General features: G+C 41.0%; 1 protein-coding gene across 1 annotated transcript in view; it reads right to left on the reverse strand.

Annotated features, from left to right (window-relative positions):
• Positions 1-335: 335 nt before the first annotated feature.
• EMP1 (epithelial membrane protein 1) overlaps positions 336-22,375 on the reverse strand; it is a 39,899-nt gene continuing 17,859 nt past the window's right edge. Inside the window, exons 2-5 of the mRNA XM_061639380.1 lie at positions 15,219-15,337; positions 4,794-4,905; positions 4,537-4,677; positions 336-2,255 (exon numbers count right to left, since the gene is read on the reverse strand). Of these exons, the coding sequence (XP_061495364.1) occupies positions 2,095-2,255; positions 4,537-4,677; positions 4,794-4,905; positions 15,219-15,296 (492 nt within the window). The 5' untranslated portion in view covers positions 15,297-15,337 and the 3' untranslated portion in view covers positions 336-2,094. The remainder of the gene's footprint in view (positions 2,256-4,536; positions 4,678-4,793; positions 4,906-15,218; positions 15,338-22,375) is intronic.

A 22,375-nucleotide genomic window follows, 5' to 3' on the forward strand; every position in this document is an offset into this window, starting at 1 on the left:
CTGGAACGGGCTGATCTACCGATCAGCTGTGAAATCTCTTTGAAGTGATTTTTTTAAAGAAATGCACTCGAGCTGATCCCCCCAGGTTTTACAGTAAAAAGGGGTGGGGTTTGACCAGCATTGTGTGCCTCCATTTTCAGAAGAGAGAGGTGGAGACACATAGGAACCGGCAGAACAGTAAGTGTCTCTCTACTCCAAAAGTGTGATATTAGAAACCCTAAATATTTTGAGAAGATTTCAGTCCACCCAAATCACAAGGTGGGCTTTGAAATGATTGGTTTCGAAAAACACAGTACTTTTCATACATGTGGAAAAGAAATCAATTCAAGCAAGACTTGTGTCTGATAAAGGGAACTGGATTGTATTTTTTTAATATATCCCTACTGTTAGGAACACTTGTATCAAAATATTTACAATGACTGCATATGATATAAACTTTGAGAAATGGCAAGTACAATAGTAAAATATAGCCACCAAATTACAAGAGCATACATGTAAAAAGAATGTAACAAAGAGGAAAGGAAAGAAAATACTGTTTATACTAAACTTGCAACCTGGAATTTGTCTCCCCCCTTCACATGACCAGAGTGAAGCAAAGCAGAGAGAGCATCATCCTCTTGACATTCATAGTTTCCACACATTATTTTAACTGATCTAAATGACAGGAATACATGGGATGAAAATCCTGGTGTAGACAGTAACAACATCATAATAATTCTTTCCATTTCCTGCTTGGCCTTCTGTTTACAACATTTAATTAGCTAAGCTTCTTCTCATCCTATGGGAGATGTGTTATATGAGATGATGACATGGGGAAAAAATTAAAACCAGCACAACAGAGTAAAGGCCCTTGTCCAATTCCATCCAGCTAAGCAGAATCCTGACTCAGGAGCCCTGCTCTAGCCCATAGGCAACATTTCTTGTGGGATATATTGTGAGCTGCTTTGAACATGGTTTACCATGGAAAATTAGCATGCAACTAAACTGATGACAGGCCTTTCTAAAGTACACATTGTAGTCTCAATTCAAGATATTTTATTATAAAACTCTTTTCTAAAAACAACCCTACCCTGTGCAACAACCAAGAGAAAATTGCCTATAGAAAGTGTAAAAAATCCAATTTGGTGGTGAGAGGCCAGATCCCATGAGCCTAAGCTGAATGCTTCAAATGATCTGATTAGTCATTTCAAACTTAGTGCCTGTTGAATGCACACATCACAGACCTAACCATTCGGTGGCATCATGGGGACTCCATAAGATCTTCAGCTGTTTTAAATAGGTACACAGTGAGACCTAATGGAAAGTCATACTCCAATGACATTCATCTGAGCACTAAGAACTCCATTCCAGATAATTAAGATCTTTGCCTGCCTGCCTCCTCCCCATCCCATTTTCTGCCACCCACATTCATCCCTCTTTTTATCCCCTGTGGCTGCTTTCCCTCTGATCTCCATAGCAGCAGCAATGCTATTCTTTTCTAAAGGAGAAAATAAGATGATGGTGGACATGTAAAAAAGCTCGCATTTGTTTTACTGCTAGAATTTGGCTTAACGTTGGCTTTATGTCTTTCATTTTTGTAAGAAAATGGAACCAGGGATCTGTTTCATCATTTAATTAAGTGAATGTAATGTTCTTAAGCCTCACCTCACTACACCTTCCAAACCGAATAGGAATGTTCTCTCCCATGGAGACTATTGGGAAACATATCATAGCTGCTGAAAATTTAGGGAAGAAAGCTGGAACTTGTATCTTTTCTAGTTTTTTTGTAGTGAGCGAGGCAGAACATCAAGGTTCCTTAAGATGGGACACAGACATAATTTTGTGGAAAAGGAGATCACATCTGGCTATTTGGCAGGTTCTTCAAGCACTTTCCTGGTCCTAGGTTCCATGATTGAAGAGTCTGTAGCAGCTTCTCTCTCTCTCTCTCTCTCTCTCTCTCTCTCTCTGATTTTTTTCAGTGATTGGGCATGTTAGATGAGCAGTGTATGGATTCATTTCTTTTGGCAAACAGTTCTCATAGCAAAGCAACTTTGCATCCCTCCCACAAGCCCCCCATTTTTCCAATTTGCCCTCCCAATTTCTTCATTGTGGCCCTCATTTCTTTCTGAGTACAAGATAAAGAACCCCAACAATGAAACTAAAGCAGAAGCAGATCCAGGCAAGTATGAAGGAGTAACCATGGTGGTCTTGACTACTTTTGAATTGTTGTGGAAATCGGGCGGTGTAGATAGAGGCAGCGATCAGAATGAACAGCCCTGTGAAAGGAAAGAAAGAATTGGGGAGATGCTTTAATAATTTTTTAGCCCATCCAAAAAGATCTCAAGTTCCAAAATGGTGCCTGATGTAAATGAAGAGATTAAGATACACAGATTGACTCCCTTGAGTTTGTTGTTATAAAAATTCTAATTTATTTATTTTGTTTATAAAAATATTTATATACTGCTATTCATAAAAAACCCAAAGTGGTTTACAACAATCATATACATGTATATACATATATATATACAGTAAAACCATGTAAAAATTTAAAACCAGAAATCATTGACTAACTATTGCAGAAATACATCTTCTCAATTGCCTGCATAAGCCTGAGGGAGTCAGATACAGGGGGTAGTGATGTAGTGGGTCCACAACACCAGGCCCCCCAGATTCGGAGCTTTCATTTACAACAAAATATAAGCCTCCAGCCCTCCTAGAAAGAAAGTTATGAATAGGGCTGTGCACAGCCTCCTCTGTGGCTCTGATCTGGGGGAGGGGGGAGATCAGGTCAACCTGCCTTGAGTTGACCCGGGAACAACTCCCTGCTCCCAGATCTGGTCCCGAATAAGTTCAGGGTGGGGCTAATATCTAATTAGGGGTTTTAAACATAGCCAGGAGAAGAGCCCTTGACCAAGATGGATTAATTCTGCAGGGTGCTGCGATGCCTCCCCCACCATTAATGCCTCAGGAGAGTCACTGATTGGAGTGGGAAGCATTTCAGCACCCTGCAGAATTGACCCCTCTGCTGAACAGCAGATCAACGGAGTGAGCAATCCTGTGCCAGTGATACTCCACAAATGCTTTCTTAAGGAAAGCACCTTGCAAACCACCAGCCCAGGATCACTCTGTGGGCTCAACAGCCAACAAGCCGAGGGAGCAAAACCTGGGTGATGCAGGTTTGTAAGGTTCCTACAGGAAAGCCCCTTGCAAACTGGCACCTGCAACGATCCTGTGGGGTGGCGGCAGCGCTCAGACAGGAAGGAGAGCTGCAGCTGCCTCTTCTCCCTGCCTCCTGACAGCCTGGGGTCACTCTGGGTCATCCAATAGTGATCTGACTTAGAATCCGACTTCGCTGAGGCCATATATGTCCAAATGGGCCTGATTTGGCTCGGGACTCAGTTGAATCCAGAGCACAGCCCTAGTTATGAAGCAAAATGTGCAGGTACCTTTCTGAGCAATTTCTGTGAGATGAGCCAGACTGGCTGCTCCTACCTTGCTGTGTTTTTAGCCAATGACTGAAGTCAGTGCTGTGATTTATGAGTGACTTGTTTGGACACTAGGTGATACAATGGGATCCTAAAGAGCTGCTGTACCTCCCACCCCGTTAGTGCACCTTTCCTGCTCTTGACTCATTTTCTAGTCCTTGAAATCTTTCTCATTTGACCTTCCTTTTTTTCATAGCAACTCAGATACATTTTTTGTATGGAGGGTTCATCTGAAATAATATACTCCCTAGAAGTTGTCTGGAAATACTACAACACAATAAGTGTGTGTGGATGTTAACGAATCCCCTCCCCCATGGCAAATGCCAGTGTGAAAACTTTGCTAAGAGGCACGATTCCTGCTGTTCAGGAGCTAAAGATCAGGTACTCAGGAGGAAATCACGGAATAATTAACTTACAGTACAGTTACATGTCTGCTCAGCAGTAAGCCTCTTTGTGTTTAATGGGACTTATTCCCAAATAAGTGAATGCAAAATTGCAACCTTGGCTTTGGTTTAGCGTTGGCATTGGAGGAAAGCAGAGATCTTGTGCCTTTAATGGCTGGCAGAAATTCATCAGGTTAAACTTTTCTAGTATGGAAATACAATTATGGGGAAAGCTTCACCTGTTCACATTCAATGATATTTTTGGCCACTGTCTTATTTTTGGGCCCTCCACTCTACCTGTAAAAGAGAGCACAAATCTGAATATGACACAATGCACATGCAAATTTTATGCAAATATGCACCCTCTTTTGCAAGTGGTTCAGAGGACTAAATCCACATACAGTGTACTGGGCCTAGAAAATCCTGGCAGCATCGCTGAATACATGATACAGCTTTCAGTAACTTGATAGTTGAAAGTCTCTGAGTTGTTCTGGCCTCTTACACATAGGATAACTGCCTTCCTTTTCACACGTTAGTCTTAGCGGTGCAGATCAGGTCAGATCAGAACTGGCAAAGAATGCATTCCTCACACTTCTCTAATTGTAACCATCCTGAGCCCTTGGAAAATATGCTTGTAGAACATAGAAAAACGAAGCAGCACTCTCTCTCTCTCTCTCTGTCATACTTACAGCAAACCAGCATAATGACTCCAGTGATGTAGAAGCGTTTTCCTTTCTCCATAGTGAAGAGCTGCACCACAAACATGACCAGAGAGATAAAGGAAAAGATGATGGCCAGGATCATGAAGGCTTGCACTGCCTTGAGGGCAGCTAGCAACACATGGAAGAAAGGGAGAAAGGTGTGAGTGTGAAGGCACAATCTATGTCAAAATGCATCAGTGTATCAAATGATGCACATTATTCAGATGAAAGTAATGGTTTCTTACAGAGGTCATCTTCTCCAAAAGTAAGATATGTGCATATCTTGCCTTCTTCACATTGTAGCCAGAGCCCTGAGGAGTTTGTTAGGTGTTCACTAATCTTGCCTGCCATCCAGACCTAAAAGCAAAACAGAAGAGCTGTGAATGTTTTTATTGCCTCCTTTCAAGAAAACCAACTTGTCATGCTAAATCTAGAAATGCAAAAATAGACTAGTTCAGCAATGCATTTTTAAAGCTGTCATCATTCACCAGGTATTGAGTTTTATATTATTATATCCAGAAAAGGTTGACATTTTTGCTCCACAAAGATTTCCAAATTATACTGCCAGAAAATGTGCATCCATGTATTAACTTTTGTTCATTCAAATTGCAAACTTGGAGGTGTTTGGGAACCGGGGGGGGGGAAGGTTCACTCAAATTCTGATGTGAAGTTAAGCACAAAATTTTAATCACACAAACAGTGTAAAGTAAATAATATAAACAGAACAGAAGTATCTGATCTATTCATGAAGTAGCAAAGACACAGGAAAATAATAATAAAAAGCAGTGTTCTGCAGATCAAATGTCTCTAATGACTCCTCCAAGAGGAAAAGGAAGATATGGCTTGAAACTGATTGGCAAAAGATTCAAAGAGACTCAGGAAATCCTGTGATTAACAAGCCCCAATTGGAGGCTTGATCAAACACCATTTTAGGTGCCCCTTACTGGTGCAAGGAAAGGGGAACTGGTTTCCCATAGACAACAGTTTAAGCATTCAATAATAGAGGCTTCTGTGCCCTCTGGAGCCTTCGGTGCATGCTACATAAAGGGATTGGGGTTTTTTTTATCATTCTAGTTGCAAATTGTGTGATTTTAGAGACAGCACTGGATGATGTGGACTGAGGTATCCAGGAGTCCAAGTGATATAGGAACAGGGAGAAAGGACTAAGGGCTCCTGTAAGAGCGCCTGTTCTCTTTTACAGAGTGTAGAAAGGTCCTTCATACTAGGTTAGATTATTTGTCCATCTAGTCCAGTTCTGCCTATTCTAATTGGCAGCAGCTCTCCAGGATTTCAGGCAGGGGCTTTTCACATCACCTGCGGTCTGACCCTTTTAATTGGAGGTGCCAGGGATTGAACCTGGGACCTTCTACATCAGGGACAACTAACCTGTGGTCTTCCCGGTGTTGGTGGACTCCAACTCCCATTACCCCAGACCATTGACTGACCTGACTTGGGCTGATGGAATTCAGCAGCATTTGAAGGGTGACACATTGGCTAACCCTGCTTTCAAAGCACTGAGTAGCTCTGCCACTGAGCTATAGACTCCCCCTACAGCTTTACATTACTTTCAGTGAAACTACCATATACATTCCTAATTGTTTGTGCATTCAGTCCACATATTTCCAGTCTTTTCTCCATAGCTCTGAAAGCTAGAACTATTTAACAACAACAACAAAATACAGAAGGTGAGTTTTTAAATGCATATACGATTCATCAGATGGTATGCTTAAATGGAATATATCTGATGGCCCCTTGACTTTTTTTCTGAAGGGTCAGAATTTAGTAAGTGTTCAGTGAAGTTTACAGGACTACATCCAGTACAACCTGAAGTGCATAATGTAAATGGTGGTCAATCCATGAAGCTCACTTCTTGATTTACTGCTGCTGTATTAAATAAAAGATGGAATCCTTTAAATAGTTTGGCTCATAATCACTGGCCCTAATACATCTTGGTGCCTCTAGTTATAGCAGTATAATTTAGTCTGATCATAGGTAACAAGGGTTTGACAGACTGACTGAAATTGCCTTAGTGTCTGAGTGTGGACTGTGTGCTCTGTAAATTGCCTTCCTGTCTTTTTGAGAGCTGCCACAGCCCACAGTCATTTTGATTGCCTACCCTATTAAATACTAAGAATAAAAATATAGCTTTTATGACAAGGGTAGCTAATTTGTGGTACTCCACCAGATATTGTGGAATCCACCTCCTGTAAGCCCCATCCAGAAGAGCCAATAATCAGGGATGATGGGAGTTGAAGTCCAACATCCGGAGGGCCACAATTAGCCACCCCTGCTTTAGGGAAGATTAAACAGCTACTCTTAGAAGACATGAGATCATTTTGCTCATCTCATGAACAGTACTCCAAATGGATAATCTGTGTGATGTAGACTTGGACAGAAGTTTTATTATTTCTGATGAATTGTTATGGGTTCGTAATGAATTTTTTATTGAAAACCACTGGGATATTTTAATAGAAAAGCAGGATATAAATATTTTAAATAAATGCATAAATAATAAATAAGTGTCTGAAAATTATGCCACAGGATGAGTGTTATGATTTGAATCCACTAGACATGCTATTGCATAATCTGTTGGCACACATATGTGATTTTAAAAATATGATGGATGGATGACCTTTTTGCAGAGCCTGACCCTTAAGTACTCCTTTGACTTGTTTTTGAATGTGGTGGTGGTGGTGATGAGCTCTTCTAAGTAGCAAGTTGAATATTGGTCCCTCCATTCTATTTATCTTAGAGCAGCAGTCTTCTAACCTTTTCAGACCCAGGCCCAAACATGAATTTGGAGACCTTTTTTTTTACTATATATTTGTATTGTGGTAGTAGCATTGTTGTGATTCGCCTTAGATTAGGCCATGAGCCAGCAGTGAGTCCCAGCCCAGCAAGTGAAGTGTGCCTAGGAGCATATCAAGAGAGGACTATAACTCTGTAAGTCATGTGCACACTCTAGATGTACTGTGTCCTTCAATGAATGAGGGTCCCCAGTGGTCCACACTGCTGACAGGGCCCAAAGTGGTAAACGAGGGTTGCCATATTGCTTAGTTAGCTGGGTTTTACCCAGATTCTAGCCATGCTACCTGGTGCCTGCTTAGCCCATTAGGTGGCCAGATTCCCAGCTTTCTTAAAAAAAAAAAAAAGCAAATCACTAGCCTTGTGGATCCAGAGATGCAAGGCAAAATGTGGAGGCAGTTTCCTGCCCATTTTGTGAAAAATCAACCTGTTCTCACCATCCATTGTTCTTATGAGGGACATCATAACTGTCCTGGGAAAATCAAGATTTTTAGTCTGCCTGCCTGCATATGCATAATTTATTTATTTATTATTTGATTTGCATCCTGCCCTTCCTCCCAGCAGGAGCCCAGGGTGGCAAACAGAAATGCTAAAATAATCTAGCAGTTTAGAAAATTGTACATGCTCATTTGATCAACACATGCAACTCCACCCCTTATCCATAGACTTTCTGGTTGAAAGGAGAAGCAGCCCTCATCACAATTGCCTCTGTGCAGTGGTGTAGTTGTCCAGGGTCTCAAGAGGTCTTAGACCCCATACTTTTTTGGGAGCAGGGTCCCTATGTCTCCAGCATCCTATGAGCGATTCAGCATGAAAGGGGATTGTGTTAGCCACTGAGAAGAGTCCAATCAGAGTGAAAGGAGGTGAGACAGCCACCCAGAAGATGCTTTTCAGTAGGTAACACTCTCCTCTTTTGTGCTTATCGGCTCCTAGGAATGTTTGTTGTTGTTATTGTTGTGGGAAAAGGCATTAACAAGAATCTCATTCTCAACCCAGCAGTAAAAAAAAGAGGGAGGGGTGTGGCTGTGGCTTTCATCAAGGGACCCTGCACTTCTGAATTTGCCACAACATTATTGGGTCTCAGGGTATGTGTCTTAAGTGCTGAACATAATGAGAGGGTCTGCCTGGCATCTTGGAGCCTGAACAAATACAAGATATAAAAGCAAATCTCTGTAGAAAAGGCTGCAATATTAACATTTGCATTTTTTGTTAAATGGTGCTTACTCCCAAGTAAATTTGCATTGGAATGCAGCCTCACTCATCCTGTTGCCTGGCAGAACCTCTGTTCAACAATTCAGGAAAGGCTAAAACCCCTTAAGACCAATAGCAGTGGAACAGCTGCCTTGTCTAAGGCTAGCACACCTTGCTAGGTCTCTAAAATTCACTGCATTTTTTTATTTTTTAAAAAAGAGGTGCCACCGCTCAAGTCTCCATCAAGTTCCAGCCTTTATTATAGAAGGCTGTGTTTCCCTTCTCCCTGATCCGATATGTGATAATCAGTGTACTAAAGACACTTCTCACATGCTCAGACACTACTCTCTTTAGATAAGATGATTGACTGAACTAATAATATTGAAATCTTTATTTCTATCTGCATTACGAGTTGTAGTGGTGTGTTCATTTCACATTTTCTAATTGTTGGTACAGACAACCTCTCAGTCATAATATTGCTTTTAATTAATGCTTTGCTGGCTTTTTGTTCTATGCTGGCTTTTTATTCTGCTGCATTGACTTGTTTTGTGTTTTTTTCTATTTTGTGTTTTATTATGTTTTTATATTGATTGTATATTTTTATTGTTTTTATTATGTTTGTAAGCTGCCCTCAGCTCTGTTTTTAACAGTGGAAGAACAGGATATAAATCCTCTTAATAAATAAATATTCCATAGTGTTGGAAACTAGAGTCCTCTAGGCATTTTAAATCTGAAAATGTAAGGGTGTTTTAAAAAAAATCCTTACATCCTCCCCCAATTTTTGATGGTAATTACTAGGCACAAAAACAAAACAACTGGACAATGCAATCATTAATATGCTTAATTTGCATAATTAGCAAACTATTTGCATAATACACAGATTAGCCCACCAGGATTTGTGGAACTGGAATATGGCAACCCTAGTTTAAACAGTCCATGTGGCTGGTTATTCATGATGTATATGTGGGTATCTCTGGGGCAGCAGTGGGGGAAGGTAGCTGCCTTGTCCTAACACACTTCCTAAGTTCGTTGCCCTGCTAAAAGCACAGGAAGCTGTTTCTGGAGAGGTCATCATTTTCTGGGAGTGACAATGATCTTCCCAAACTTCTCTCTGGGAAGTATACAGATCATAGAAGTCTGTTCCCTTGGAACTCTGCTGAGACAGAACCTGTGCCAAACCCTGGAACAACAGAGTGCTGAGAAAAGAATTTGCTGTGGTTTCCTGAGCTCTTTGGCTTCACAGTGTCTTTCCTGTTGTTGTTCAATGTTATGCTGGCTTGTTTTTTAAATAAATATATAAATAAATGGCAGTCTGTTTTTCAGGCAGGAGCATCCAGCAGGGGTCATCATAAACTAAAGCAAAGGGTAGCTTGAGCAAAATGTGGACGGGCCTTTATGCTCTAATTACAAGTCAGTGGCACCTGCTAGACCAAGCCTGACCATGATTAGTATAAAATGAGTCCCAGTAAATCCAGTGGGGCTTATTTCCTAGTAAGTAGATTTACTAATGCAGGACCGAGTATAAATCATTTAAACTTCAGTCTTCTCTAGACTATTTCCAGTGGAGTAGCCCTGGAGACATGAAAGTGTCTCTTTTGCATGTCTATTTTCTGTTCTCAGAGAAAGTTTTTGAATCCTTCACCAGAGATTCCTAAAAAGCCACATGCTTTCCTCTCCTCAAAGGATTTCTCAGCCGTAACATTAAGCCATTACAAAGGAAATTGGAGGGTAAGGGGAGGACGCATACCCCTTATTTGCTTATCTTGTGAAGACTGTACTTAACACAATGTCTTTACTGACATTTGGCTAATTAAGATCATGAGTTGTATCTTAGACCACAAGCTGCTTTGGGTCATTTACAAATAGGCATGTAAAGTGTGTGACAGCAGAAAACCAGACTCAGTGGATATTACTGTACTTAGGTGCTAATTTTTCAACAATTCACTATCAACAGTACAATAACTTTATTGAAATAATAATGGAAGTCTGCAGTGGCAATAGGAATGATATAGGGAATTCCACCCCAAGGGAAACCTGTTCAATGAAGTCCAGCTACTTTTTATGTGTGATAGTGCAGGGATGAAGTCAGTCAGCCAGCCTACATATAGGGCATAGTTTGTCAGTTCATTTTTCTGGCTCACTTCTTTTAATGCATGCAGCAAGATCTGACTAGATGAAGGGGTTTTGTACTGAAATTGGTCCCCCAAAAAGGCAGTTCCTGGTCTTCTAGGTGAAATGTTAGACTCTTAGGGTCTATTCACAAGCCTACAAGGGATGGTGGTACTTCCAGGCAACACCTATACATACTGCCTTCCAGCTTATGCTAGTTTGACGCTCATCTAGAGATGGGTGAATCAGTTTATTATTGGTCTGTTTCATTCTTATGCACCCATAAGTCTGTTCCATCCTGTTTCTGCATTAATTTTGATCTGCATGAACATTTCCATTGAAATGTATTTTCTCTCAAATTATGCATTTTTAAAACAAATTTTTATTTCTATTTTTTTGAGCCAATGGTAGGTTGGAACATTCTGGAAATGTGAAAGCCAGTAAATATCTAAATTCTGGCCCATACATTCAGTTCAGGAGATTCAGATCAGGTTAGTTTATATCAGAATTTGCAAAAATCAAATTCCTTAAGCTTCTGTTCATGTCACCACAAATGTGTCTTTTCGGTCTGCTTTTGGTGGCATCTTAAAAGCCAAAGTTTGAATGTGGCAGTTTAAAAGGAGGAACGGAGGGAGAGTACTAGTATAGGAATTGAAGAGAAGAGGATGCACACAAATCAGTTGATTTATTAAGGCCTAACACAGTTTAAGAGACTCTTCTTCTCAGGCAATTAAACAAGTTTCTTCATAGGAACTGCTTAAGCAGCCTTAAACATTAGCTGATAAAATAACTACACTGATTAGTTAGTATATCAGATAGTGTATAGGAGTACTTAAGTGTATAGGAATACTTAATGGGAATAATAATTTCTTGGCTTGAGACTCAATAAACCATCTTGTTCCTGTGCCCCACTGAGAAATGTTTCACCAGCTTGAAACCAAGTAGAACAAGGTTTACTACCCCTTCCCCTATGGCAGGGTTGAAGAACCTAAGGCCCGGGGGCTAATGCAGCCCTCCAGGCCTCTTTATTTGGCCCTTGGGACTCTCCCCAGGCCACACCCCCTCCCCACCTTTCATGTTTTTGCTTGGCTGGAATGTGTCCTTGAACACATAACGACTTTTGTTTGCCTGGATAGAGGATGGAGAGGGATGAATGAATGTGTGTAGAAACTAGCTTACTGTACAAACATAAACATTATATTAATTGCTCCACAAACTTTTGCCTCTGGCCTCTGCCACCACTGGCATGTGGCCCCTGGAAGGTTGCCCAGAAAGGAATGTGGCTATTGGGCTGAAAAGGTTTCACAACCCCTGCCTTATGGTTACCCCCTGTTCAAAGACCAAGTGAACAGGTCCTTTTTGGAAACAGTATATTGATGCTATCATAGTGTCTTCTTGTTTTATTCTAACTCTTCCTTCTTTGTCAGTAAAAATAAAAGCTGGGACTAGATCACTAAGCAAAGAAATCTTGAAAAGAATGCCAGCCTCTTTCTTCATATGGTTGTGGGATTTCCCCCCCCACACACACACACACACTTTTTCCTGGGCAATAAGGACTGCCAGTGAGGGCCATATTGTGTGCCTGAACTAACGTTCTCAAGAAGGGAGTCTGAGGAACTGACACAAATAGTTATGGCAAGGGATGATGTTCTAGACCAGCCTTTGCCAAGCTGATGCCTTTTAGGTGTCCAGATGCTTTGCTGGCAAGGACAGATGAATGCTATAGTCCAAAACATCTGGAGCATGCCAGGTTGGTTTAGACATGCAAAAATGTGTATATTACTCAAAATGCATACAAAATGTGTTTTTTAGGGGACATTTGCACTAAAATGTTGAAGAATTTTTGTGATTATTTTTTAAAAAAATACTAATCACAAATTGCTGCAGTAATGTGGAGAATTGAATTTAAGATTGGACACATGAGAAACTAAGAACTAACACTGACATATCCTTCAATCCCCACCAGTACCCTTAACAAATTACAGTGCCCAGGATTCTTGGGGGAGGGGGGTGCTGTAAATGTATGGTGTGTGTATGTAGCCTTAATCTTAACGCAACAGTGACTGGACATAGCTCCAGACACACACATCAGCATAAACCATTTCCTACCCATTGGTTTTAATCATCACACAGGCCAACAGAATTTAGGGCATTACAGAATGAAATTACATATATTATTGATATTCTATGAACCATGTATTGCTCTGTGTGTGCCTTGGATTTAGGCAGGGCTAATCAGTCATGAACTGAAGCATCTAAAACAGGTCAGCCAAATGAATTAAATGTCCATGTCTTTTATTTTGAGAGAGAGAGAGAGAGAGAGAGAGAGACCTAAAGAGGGTTTGTATAGAATATTTTTTCCTTCCCCATCCCCAGGAAGTACTATTTGTAAGGACTCATTTATATATGTGAATGTCTGCTAAGGGACAGTACAATCATGGAACAATCATTGTAAGCCAAGATCAAATCTTTGTTACAGCTCGTGGTTTATTTGGAGTGACACAAACCATGAGCCCAGGTTCACAGAAAATGCTAAGCCAAACCATAGTTTAGCTCCTAGTAGCAAGGCAGCACCATGAGTGGTGGAGGAGTGAAGTGGTCTTGATCTGTTAACTGTGCGCCACTTGCTCATTCATGCCATAGTTTGACTTAGCATTTCATGTGAATGAAGCCATTGATTAAATTTTACAGGGGAATGTCCAAAATCTGTTTAATGTCAAACCAAATGTGATTATCAGTATTCACCTGTGCAGGTCTGAGAATTACAGGACTATTTATCTACTTTTGGACATAAATTCATATGGGATTGTCAGCACTCACATATGTATGAAAACAATCACAAATTTGGATACATATTGTAACCTATATACCTAGCTATCTAAGGCTGTTTGTTAATAGACAGGTTTTCTTATTTGGTTCAGATGAATTAATTCTACTAGTTTAATATTTTATTAATTTGATTTTAATTTATTTATTTTAAACTCAAAGCCACATTCTTTTATTCTGAGTATTTCTGTTCCCCTGCCTCTCCTGATTTTATGCAGTAGTAAAATCAGAGAGACTTGTAACCTTGAGAGTGGGAAAAGCATTCCGGTTTTGGCAGGGAGGGATCAGTCTAGATTTCTATTACCAATCAATAATGATGTTAAATAATACATCTAACTTCCTCTTGTACTTTGTCCAAACACTTCATGAGAATATTTTATAATTCCAGAAACAGAAGAGTATGGAAACACTTTATAATTATATAGCAGACTGTGTAGCAAGTGGGATAGTAAAGCACCTCGAGGCTATTACGTACTAATTCTGCTCACCCAACTGGTTTTAGAGTGGGGTGTGTTGGGGTGTTTCCTGCTCTAAGATAGGAGAGTGGAAACATCACCATTTCACGCCTTTAGGCTGCCTTGAATTGCTGGTTTGTTTCAGTTGAGAAACAGGGATCATTGTTCCATTTCTTAGGGTGTGACTTGTGACAGGTTTCAAGGGCCAGGTAAGCAAATAGAGGCACCTTAAGCCATGTAAAATTTAAGTCAAGACCTATACATCTTGGGACCAGGATACCTGAAAGACCATCATCCCTTATATACCCAGTCGATCACTGCGCTCTGCAGGTGAGGGCCTCCTGCAGATACCATCTTATCAGGAGGTCCGTTCTGCACAACATAGGAAATGGAACTTTAGTGTAGTGGAACCTATCCTTTGGAATTCCCTCCCCTTAAATATTAGACAGGTGCCATCTCTATTACCTTTTCAGCACTTACTGAAGACCTTCCTCTTTCAACAAGCCTTTTAAGTGTGTCTGTGTTGGAATTGCTTTTTAATATGTGTTTAAACCTTTTTTAAAAAAACATATGTTTTAAAACCTTTTTTAAATATGTTTTTAAAGTTTTTAAAAAAATGTTATTAAAGATGTTTTGTTTTAATATATTTTAAAGTCTGTTTTATGATGTTTTAAAGTGTTTTTAGTGCTTTTGTTTGCTGCCCTGGGCTTCTACTGGGAAGAAGGGCAGGATATAAATCAAATAATAAATAAATAAGTCAATAACATTTTCAGATATTTTTCTGGCACTGAATTGTCTTCTGGAGCTATGGCTGCTAAAAGCATCACTGAATTAGCCCTTATCATAGATCATTGAGTGGAAAGGAACCTTAGAGATCATCTAGCCCAACGCCCCTGCTCAGCATAGGATCTGTAATGCAGGATGCAAGTACAGCATCCCTGAGAGATGGTTGTCCAGCCTCTGCTTAAATAATATCGCCAGTGAAAGAAGAGCCCCCATTCCACCCCACCTGCCAAGGCAGTCTGTTCAACTGTCAAACAGCATCTACTGCTAGGAAGTTTCTCGTCATGTTTAGCTGAAATCTGCTTCCCTGCATTTTCTGTCCAGAGGTTCCAAGTCCTGGCCTGTGGAGTGTCTATCTTCAAATATTGTACTACACTTTCAGCCTGAGAGTCTTAAGTGCTTTCGTTCCCTTAGTCTGTATCAAACTGGAGGAGATGAAAAGGTTCAGTGTGAATGATACCCAAGAACGGTTATATTGGAAGAATCTTGCTTGCTACTTACATTAGAAATGGTGGAAACAAAGAGCATGACCATGGTGGCAATGTGAACCACAAAAATGCCAGCCAGTAATACCAACATCTTGGCTCTTCACTGCAGGGGTCTCTCAAATGCAGAGAAGTCTATTGGGGAGACACAGACAGGAGAATATGAAAACCAGTGTTGAATCAAAAGAACCTTTTAAAAAAAATCATTCTGTATGTGCAGAAAATGAAAGACACTTGTCTTAAACTTATAGCTGTGACGAAATGGACACAGTGATTCTGCAAATGCGAGCAAATCCTCTGTTTAACTAGCATGAAATGCTACTAAGGTATTAAGTACCACAACTAGTTTTTCAGGAAATTAAAAACAGGCTTGTGGAGACATTTTGGGTGTGCATAGAAAAATTGGTTGAATACATTTATAGCCTCAAAGAAACTTATAGGAATTCAAAGTTTAAAAAGGAAAGACACACTTTTAAAATTACATTTTATCCCACACTCCCTCTAAGGATCAATGTAGTTACATGGTGCTTTCCCCATCCTATTTTATTCTCACAACAACAATTCTGCAAAGTAGATTAGACTGAGGGATAGCGACTGGCCCAAGATCATCCAGTAATCTTAATGGCTGAGTAGGGATTTGAATCCGGGCCTTCCAAATCCTGATCCAATACACTAACTAGATTGACTGTTAATACTTGATGTTTCAGCTTCATGTTCCAGGTGAAATGTTCTAGGGTAAATGTCACAGTCAAGAAAGGAATTTTGCTTTCCAGGTCCCTAAAAACATTCTCAAGTCAGGGCATATCTAAAGGTTATGTGGGGGCTGCAAGATTGGATCTCCCAACATCATTTTCTTATTCTAAAAGCAGACATGAGAAGGGGACAATTTGAACCAGGGCCCCCAGGACTACAGTACTGAGAGGAGGGATGCCTTATCCTTTCCTCCTTATCATGGCCCTAATCCAGTCCCATCACCCAGCCTTGCTATTTACCCACAGAGAGGGAAATAGACAAGCACCCAGATTGTGCATGATTGTTTTCCCTTCTGCAGCTGATTGATCCAGGAGAGGAGCAACGTGGAATGGAGTTGTGAGGCAAGCCTCTTCTTGCCCTGATCCAGAGTGGGGCCCTGCACTGCTTTTAGGGGGGGAAATTACATCCAGTTATGAGTCTCCTATGTAACATGCAGTCACGGCCGGATTTAAACTTGTTGTGGCCCTAAACTATAACATGAGTGAGGCCGTTCCCTCTTTAACAAATAATAAACATTTTAAATGCAAAATACGGGGTGTACAATTAAACGGAATTTGATAGTTGTGTAATATAAGTATTAAAAATGCAAGTTATATGTGTGCACATTATTTAGGAGTTTGTCAAACACATAACACAATTAAACAATATAATATAAGGTTATAATATACAAATTAGATATAATATAATTTACATATACATGCAGGCTGTTTTCTGCAAGAATCCAAAAGGCTGCATGTGTACGACGTTCTGTAGAATTGTTTACTTTTTACTGTTGTTGGCAAGCGAGCCGCAACAATGATATTCAATACCTACCAAAAATTATCTTCATTTTGTATGATGTTTATGGTTTCCCAGTGGCAATGTTGTAAATATTTTTTTCTTGCTTTCTTTCTAATGTGAGGCCCCTTGTAATGTGAGGCCCTAAGCTGTAGCTTGTTTAGCTTGTACGTAAATCCAGCCCTGTATGCAGTTAGTCTACAATTTTGGGTTTAAGAAGAATTTTATCATCTATCTGTTTGTTAAATTTGTATCCTGCCTTCCCACCAAATGGGGCTCCAGGCAGCTAACAGCAATAAAATGCAAATCAAAATGCATACTAACACAATCAAAACATTTTTAAAAGGCAGGTAAAACACATCAATAAAAGCAAAGCTGCTAAGAAAATTAAGCCAATTGCAACGTATTTACCATGGCCATAAAAGTTCATGAGTCAAAAGACCTGTGTGAATAAAAATGTTTTCACCTGCTGGCAGAAGGTCATCAGGATATGCGCCTCCCTTGCCATTACATCCCAGCCACCCCAAATCTTTCTCTGGAGTTCCTTCCAAACACACCTCAAATGTTGGTGGGGCAGAAAGAAGCGCCTTTCCCAAAGATCTTAAAACCTGAGCAGACTTATAAAGGAGAAAATAGTATTTCAGGTAACCAGATCCCAAGTCATGGGGAGGGGGCTTTATTATAGATCATAACTAGCACTTTGAATTGTTCCAGGAACTGAACCAGTAGCCAGTGAAGTTGTTGCAACATGAGTATCACATGCGTCCTATAACAAATCCTGGTCATTAGGCTGGCTGCAGCATAATTTCTGAACTAGCTGAAGCTTCTTTAATGGCAGCCCCATGTTAAACATGTTACAGAGGCCCAAACTAGAAGGTATGCGTCACCTTGGCCAGAGCTGATGTTTCAAGGAACAGATGCTGTTGATGCCCTGGCCTTTTGTGGCCCTCCCTGGGCTTTCTGGAAGTATCTGGCCAGCCAGTGTTGGAAACAGGATGCTGGGCTTGATGGACCCTTGGTCTAGTTCAGTAGAGTTCTTCTTATACTCTTAGCTATCTGCACTCTACACATAGCAAGCAGTCCATGCACTGTGATACTGTAACTCACAATGGATGAAAAGGCAGGGAGAAGACAATGTGTGGGGTATTTTTGGCACATATATTTACATTGCTCAATTCCACTGCAGGACACTGCAGGACCATGGGTGCTTTCACACTGCACTTTATTCCATTATTCTGATTATTTCTTACCTGGTAATTTGCACATTGTATTTGAGCTTTCACACAATATACCGGGTAGCTCTGGAATTCTGGTGGAATGTAGTGCAAGTATAGCGCTAATTTCCACAATAAATGATACCAGAAATAATCCGTTAGCAAGGCTGGGAACATGGAAGATCGTGGGAGTTTTTTGCTAGCAGCTGCCACTCATGTGACAGGCATCCCAGCATGCAGTGCGTTCCCATCCTGTAGTCGCGCAGGTTTGTTTGTTTTTTTGCCTGACTGTTGTACCGGTATTTTGGCATTGGCGCAGATAGCAGCAGCGTTTCCCACCCACCCCATCTTGATACAACTAAAACAGATCCTAAAGGGAGAGGGCTTGCATGGCGACGGGACAAGATCTTAGACCTCCTATACAGTGGGGAACAGTGTGCATGGGTGAGGGATGAAAACAAGCCGTGTGAAAGACAGTTGCGCGGAATGCCGCTATATCGGCTGAAAAAGTACTGTTCCTTATCCCAAGAGGTACTGCAGTGTGAAAGGGATTTTAAAAATTGGGACAGAAGCGCTACCTTTTTAATCCATTAAACTAGCGCTATTCGCCCCATGTGTGAAAGCAGCCCATGTCAAATCACTGCCGAGAACTCTCTTCTTCACAGCAGCCAGAGAACTGCCAGCACAGGTGTGTAGATTCAGTAGATTAGGGTGTACAAGGGAGTTTTTACAATGAATTTTACAAGCTCTGAACAATACAAAGTAAGGGCACAGAATGTCTTCCTTGTGCCAGCCTCATTGAAATTAATGGGAACTGTGGAAGAGCACAGTTGTGCTGTGGCACGTTCCGGGAAGATTTCAGTAAATGGACTATCATAATAACAGCAGCACTGGGCTGTAACATGTGTGCAGATGCAGATGTTGAGAGGAAAAGTAATCTGACCTTGGGAGATTCGGGGGGGGGCAGAGAGAGTTCTTCCTCTTCTTCATGAACAGCTTAACCATTGGCAAGTCCAGTATCGTCATCTAGTAACACTGTCAATTTTTGACTGCTAGCTTTTCCTAAATTCTGTAACCCAGGGTCAGTTTATACAGTTAAAGTGTGTTTTTGGACTGTAGGACAAGTTCAGCTGGGGGGGAGGGTGCACCTATGAGTGTTTCCCCATACATAGATTTCAGTCAGACCCTTCCCCCTAATATGCTAGCTCTCTTTCTGTTTTCCCCTCTCTTCCTTTCTTGCTTTCTCTTTCTCTGTCCACTCTGAACTGGTACAAGCTTACTAGCTGATTCTCTTTGCTTGTATAAACTGGCCCTCAGTTAACAGAATTGTGGCTGGCCTCCCCATGGGTTATGTGCTGGATGTTTTTCAGGCCGCACGCAATGACATTTAGGAAGGCTCGTTGTAAGGGATGGATCAATGATGTTACTGTAGCGGTTTCTGCACAAGAACAAGCCATGCTTTGAAATGTGGGACCCGCCCAATCCTTTTTAATACAATGAACTTGCCTTAGTACATTTCCAAAGAAAGTAGCCGTTTATTTGTAATTAAGTTGATTCATTTTCCCATTCTTTCCTGTCTGTGTAACTAGTTCTGATTAACTGTGATTTGTCAGTGATGCCATTTTTTTGGGAAGAGGAAAAAGCCTGATGGCTTAGGCACTCACTGCAGCAGTGAAACAGAAGCAGCTGCTGGGTCCTTCATGAGAAACCATAGGTAACGCTTCTCAAAATTCCTTTTTAACTAGGAACATGCTAAATAACTTTTCACCTGCATCACTCAAGGCTGCATCATGGTTGTAAAATCCACTGTATATTTTACACCAACAGGCAGAGGATTGCCATATCAGTTTCTAGAATGTATTGGGCCCTTCTACCCTTTGTAGGATCACTGTCAATGATGGTCAGGCCAGTCTGTATCAGAAACCATTTTTGCCTTCACTGCATTAGTGCCCTAAGAACATAACCTCCCTGCTGAATCTGTCCAAAGGCCTATCTAGTCCAGCATTCTGGTCACCCAGTGGCCAACCAGATTCCTAATGGAAGCCCTAAATATGCTCAGGCTAACGAAAGGCTATCAGTATCTTCTTTTATTTATTTGAAACCTACTTGCCAACTTCAGATGTGAAAATCTTTGAGCACTTCATGGTATGTTGTCCCACAGCCACCATTAGAACACTGGTGACTCTCCCACCTGAGTCCCACCACAACCCATCAGCGAGTCTGTAGACAAAACTGAGCTAGTTGGACCAATGGTATTGCTTGCTATAAGGGCAGCTTCCTTCTGCAAACCCCCAGAGATCTAACAGTAGATGTTGATCACCATTCTGCTCAGCCCTTGGCCTGCTCCATCAATGTGATCCAGCAATGCAATCTAATGCATTTCTACCCTGAAGTAAGGCCCATTGATTGCCCAGCAGCCAGTTATCAAGAACAAAAAAACAGTGGAAGATTAGAAAGAGGGGAGTGGTGACAATATAATAGCACAGCTTTCCTTTCATAATGCATTCCATGGAAGTCTTAACCACAGGGCTTTGCAGAGTCACATGTGTTACTCATTTATTCCACCTTCCCCACTCCCTCCTCTCCATCTAATTGCAGTCTTGTGTGCATGAGAGAGCAGCTTTTAAAAATTATTGGGTCTTTCTTGGAACAAGATGATATGGTTTCTCCCCATTTTTGCTGGGTCTGTCAAACTTTACTACTCCCTCCCCACTTATGCTACACCAGGATCAACAAATAACCAGCAAGAATGCTCAGAATTGCACAAATTAGAGATGAACATCTGTTGCTAGGTGACACACCAGCCTTGACCGGGCTGTGCTCCTTTTACTCTGACTGCTGCCTCAAAAGTATTTCTTCCACAAGAAGGACCCTGCTGGATCACACCAAAGGCCTGACTAATCCGGCATTCGGTTTCTCACAGCAGCCAGGCAGATGCCTATAGGAAGCCCACAAGCAGGACATGAGCATGATAGCACTCATTATCCCCAGCAATTGGTATACAAAGATATTGTATCTGATCCTGGAGGCAATATATAGCCTTCAGGATTAGTAGCCATTTATAGCCTTATCCTCCATGAATTTCTCTAATTCCCTCATAAAGCTGCCTGTGTTGAAGTATTTCCTGATGTACAGAAGCCTTTCCTTTCCTGCACTTTTCCTGCTGCCCATTTCCCCTCTGGTGCCCCCTCCTTGCTGCTACTGGACTCTTAACTTCTCCCTTCACTTTTATTCCCTCCACTGTGGAGTTCTCAAGATAGAACTCTCTGCATTCCACACAAGACTTTGCAGCAGGACTTGTGCAGTGATTATGATATACTCATTCTACCCATAAAAGTTCTCTATAGAGGCATTCATGTATTTTCAATAGATCAACCATAGCTAAGAGAGTCCTCCTAACTGCATATTCAGTCCCTAGGTGCTTCCAGATGGGTATTTATGGTGGGACTGGTCACTGTTCCTCATGTACGCAAGCTTTTTGCAGCATTTACACAACACCGCTGTCATCAAAATGCCAGGCTGTATTTTCCCATTTAATCCAGATTTAACCTTTCCAAGCCTGTTGACAATGACCTGTTTACAATGTTAAGCCCCCGTCAGACTCTAGGAACACCCCTTGTCTCATGCAGTTTCATGTTTTGCTGCTGAAATTCACCCAACTCCACTTCTTATCTAGAGAGTGTAAAGAGACATTCCACATGTCAAAGTCATTTCTGCTTCATGACATGAAAAAGATTGATTGATTTAACTGATGGTTCTGCCGTTCTTCAATAGATCCCTCTGTTCTGTCCCTCTGATCTGTGACAAGGAGATTAGATGTGACATCCTGCACACATGTGACTACCAGGACTGGTTCTGTGAAAGCCTAATCCCACACCCTGTGGCATTTGTTTCCTTTAAAAAGAAGCACTAACAGTACAACTCTATTGGTGCTTTCTCAAAAGAAAGACCCACTGAGTTCAATGAGGCTTACTGCCAGGTACACGGTTATAGAATTGCAGCCTTGGGAGATGTCTTCGACTTTTTGTCTAATACCAACTGATCCCTGAGAGCGTGAAACAACTATATTGTGGCAATCTTGGTTTGCCCATATGAGACTGATCCAATTGCTGTGACCTAGTCTGATGGTTTGTGGTAGCAATTTTTATTCAAGAATTACCGGCCTTATTCTTCAACATTTCAACAATGCAGCGCACAGCAGTACATGGCACATGACTATATCGCTTCCATTTTGTTCTATTATGTTTTCTAATTTCTGTGTGCTTATCGTTGGCTGTTTTGTAATAAAGAGCTTTTTTAAAAAGTGTGTCTTTACTGTTTTTGCTTGGAAATTTAAGGGTTTTGATGTCTTCCCTGATTGCTGGTTACCATGTTCAGGCAATCCAGATCCTGGGTGTACTGGAAAAAGTGTAGTGAAATTTCTCTAGCT

Source organism: Rhineura floridana, chromosome 8 (assembly GCF_030035675.1).
Source record: "Rhineura floridana isolate rRhiFlo1 chromosome 8, rRhiFlo1.hap2, whole genome shotgun sequence".
Classification (NCBI taxonomy): domain Eukaryota; kingdom Metazoa; phylum Chordata; class Lepidosauria; order Squamata; family Rhineuridae; genus Rhineura; species Rhineura floridana.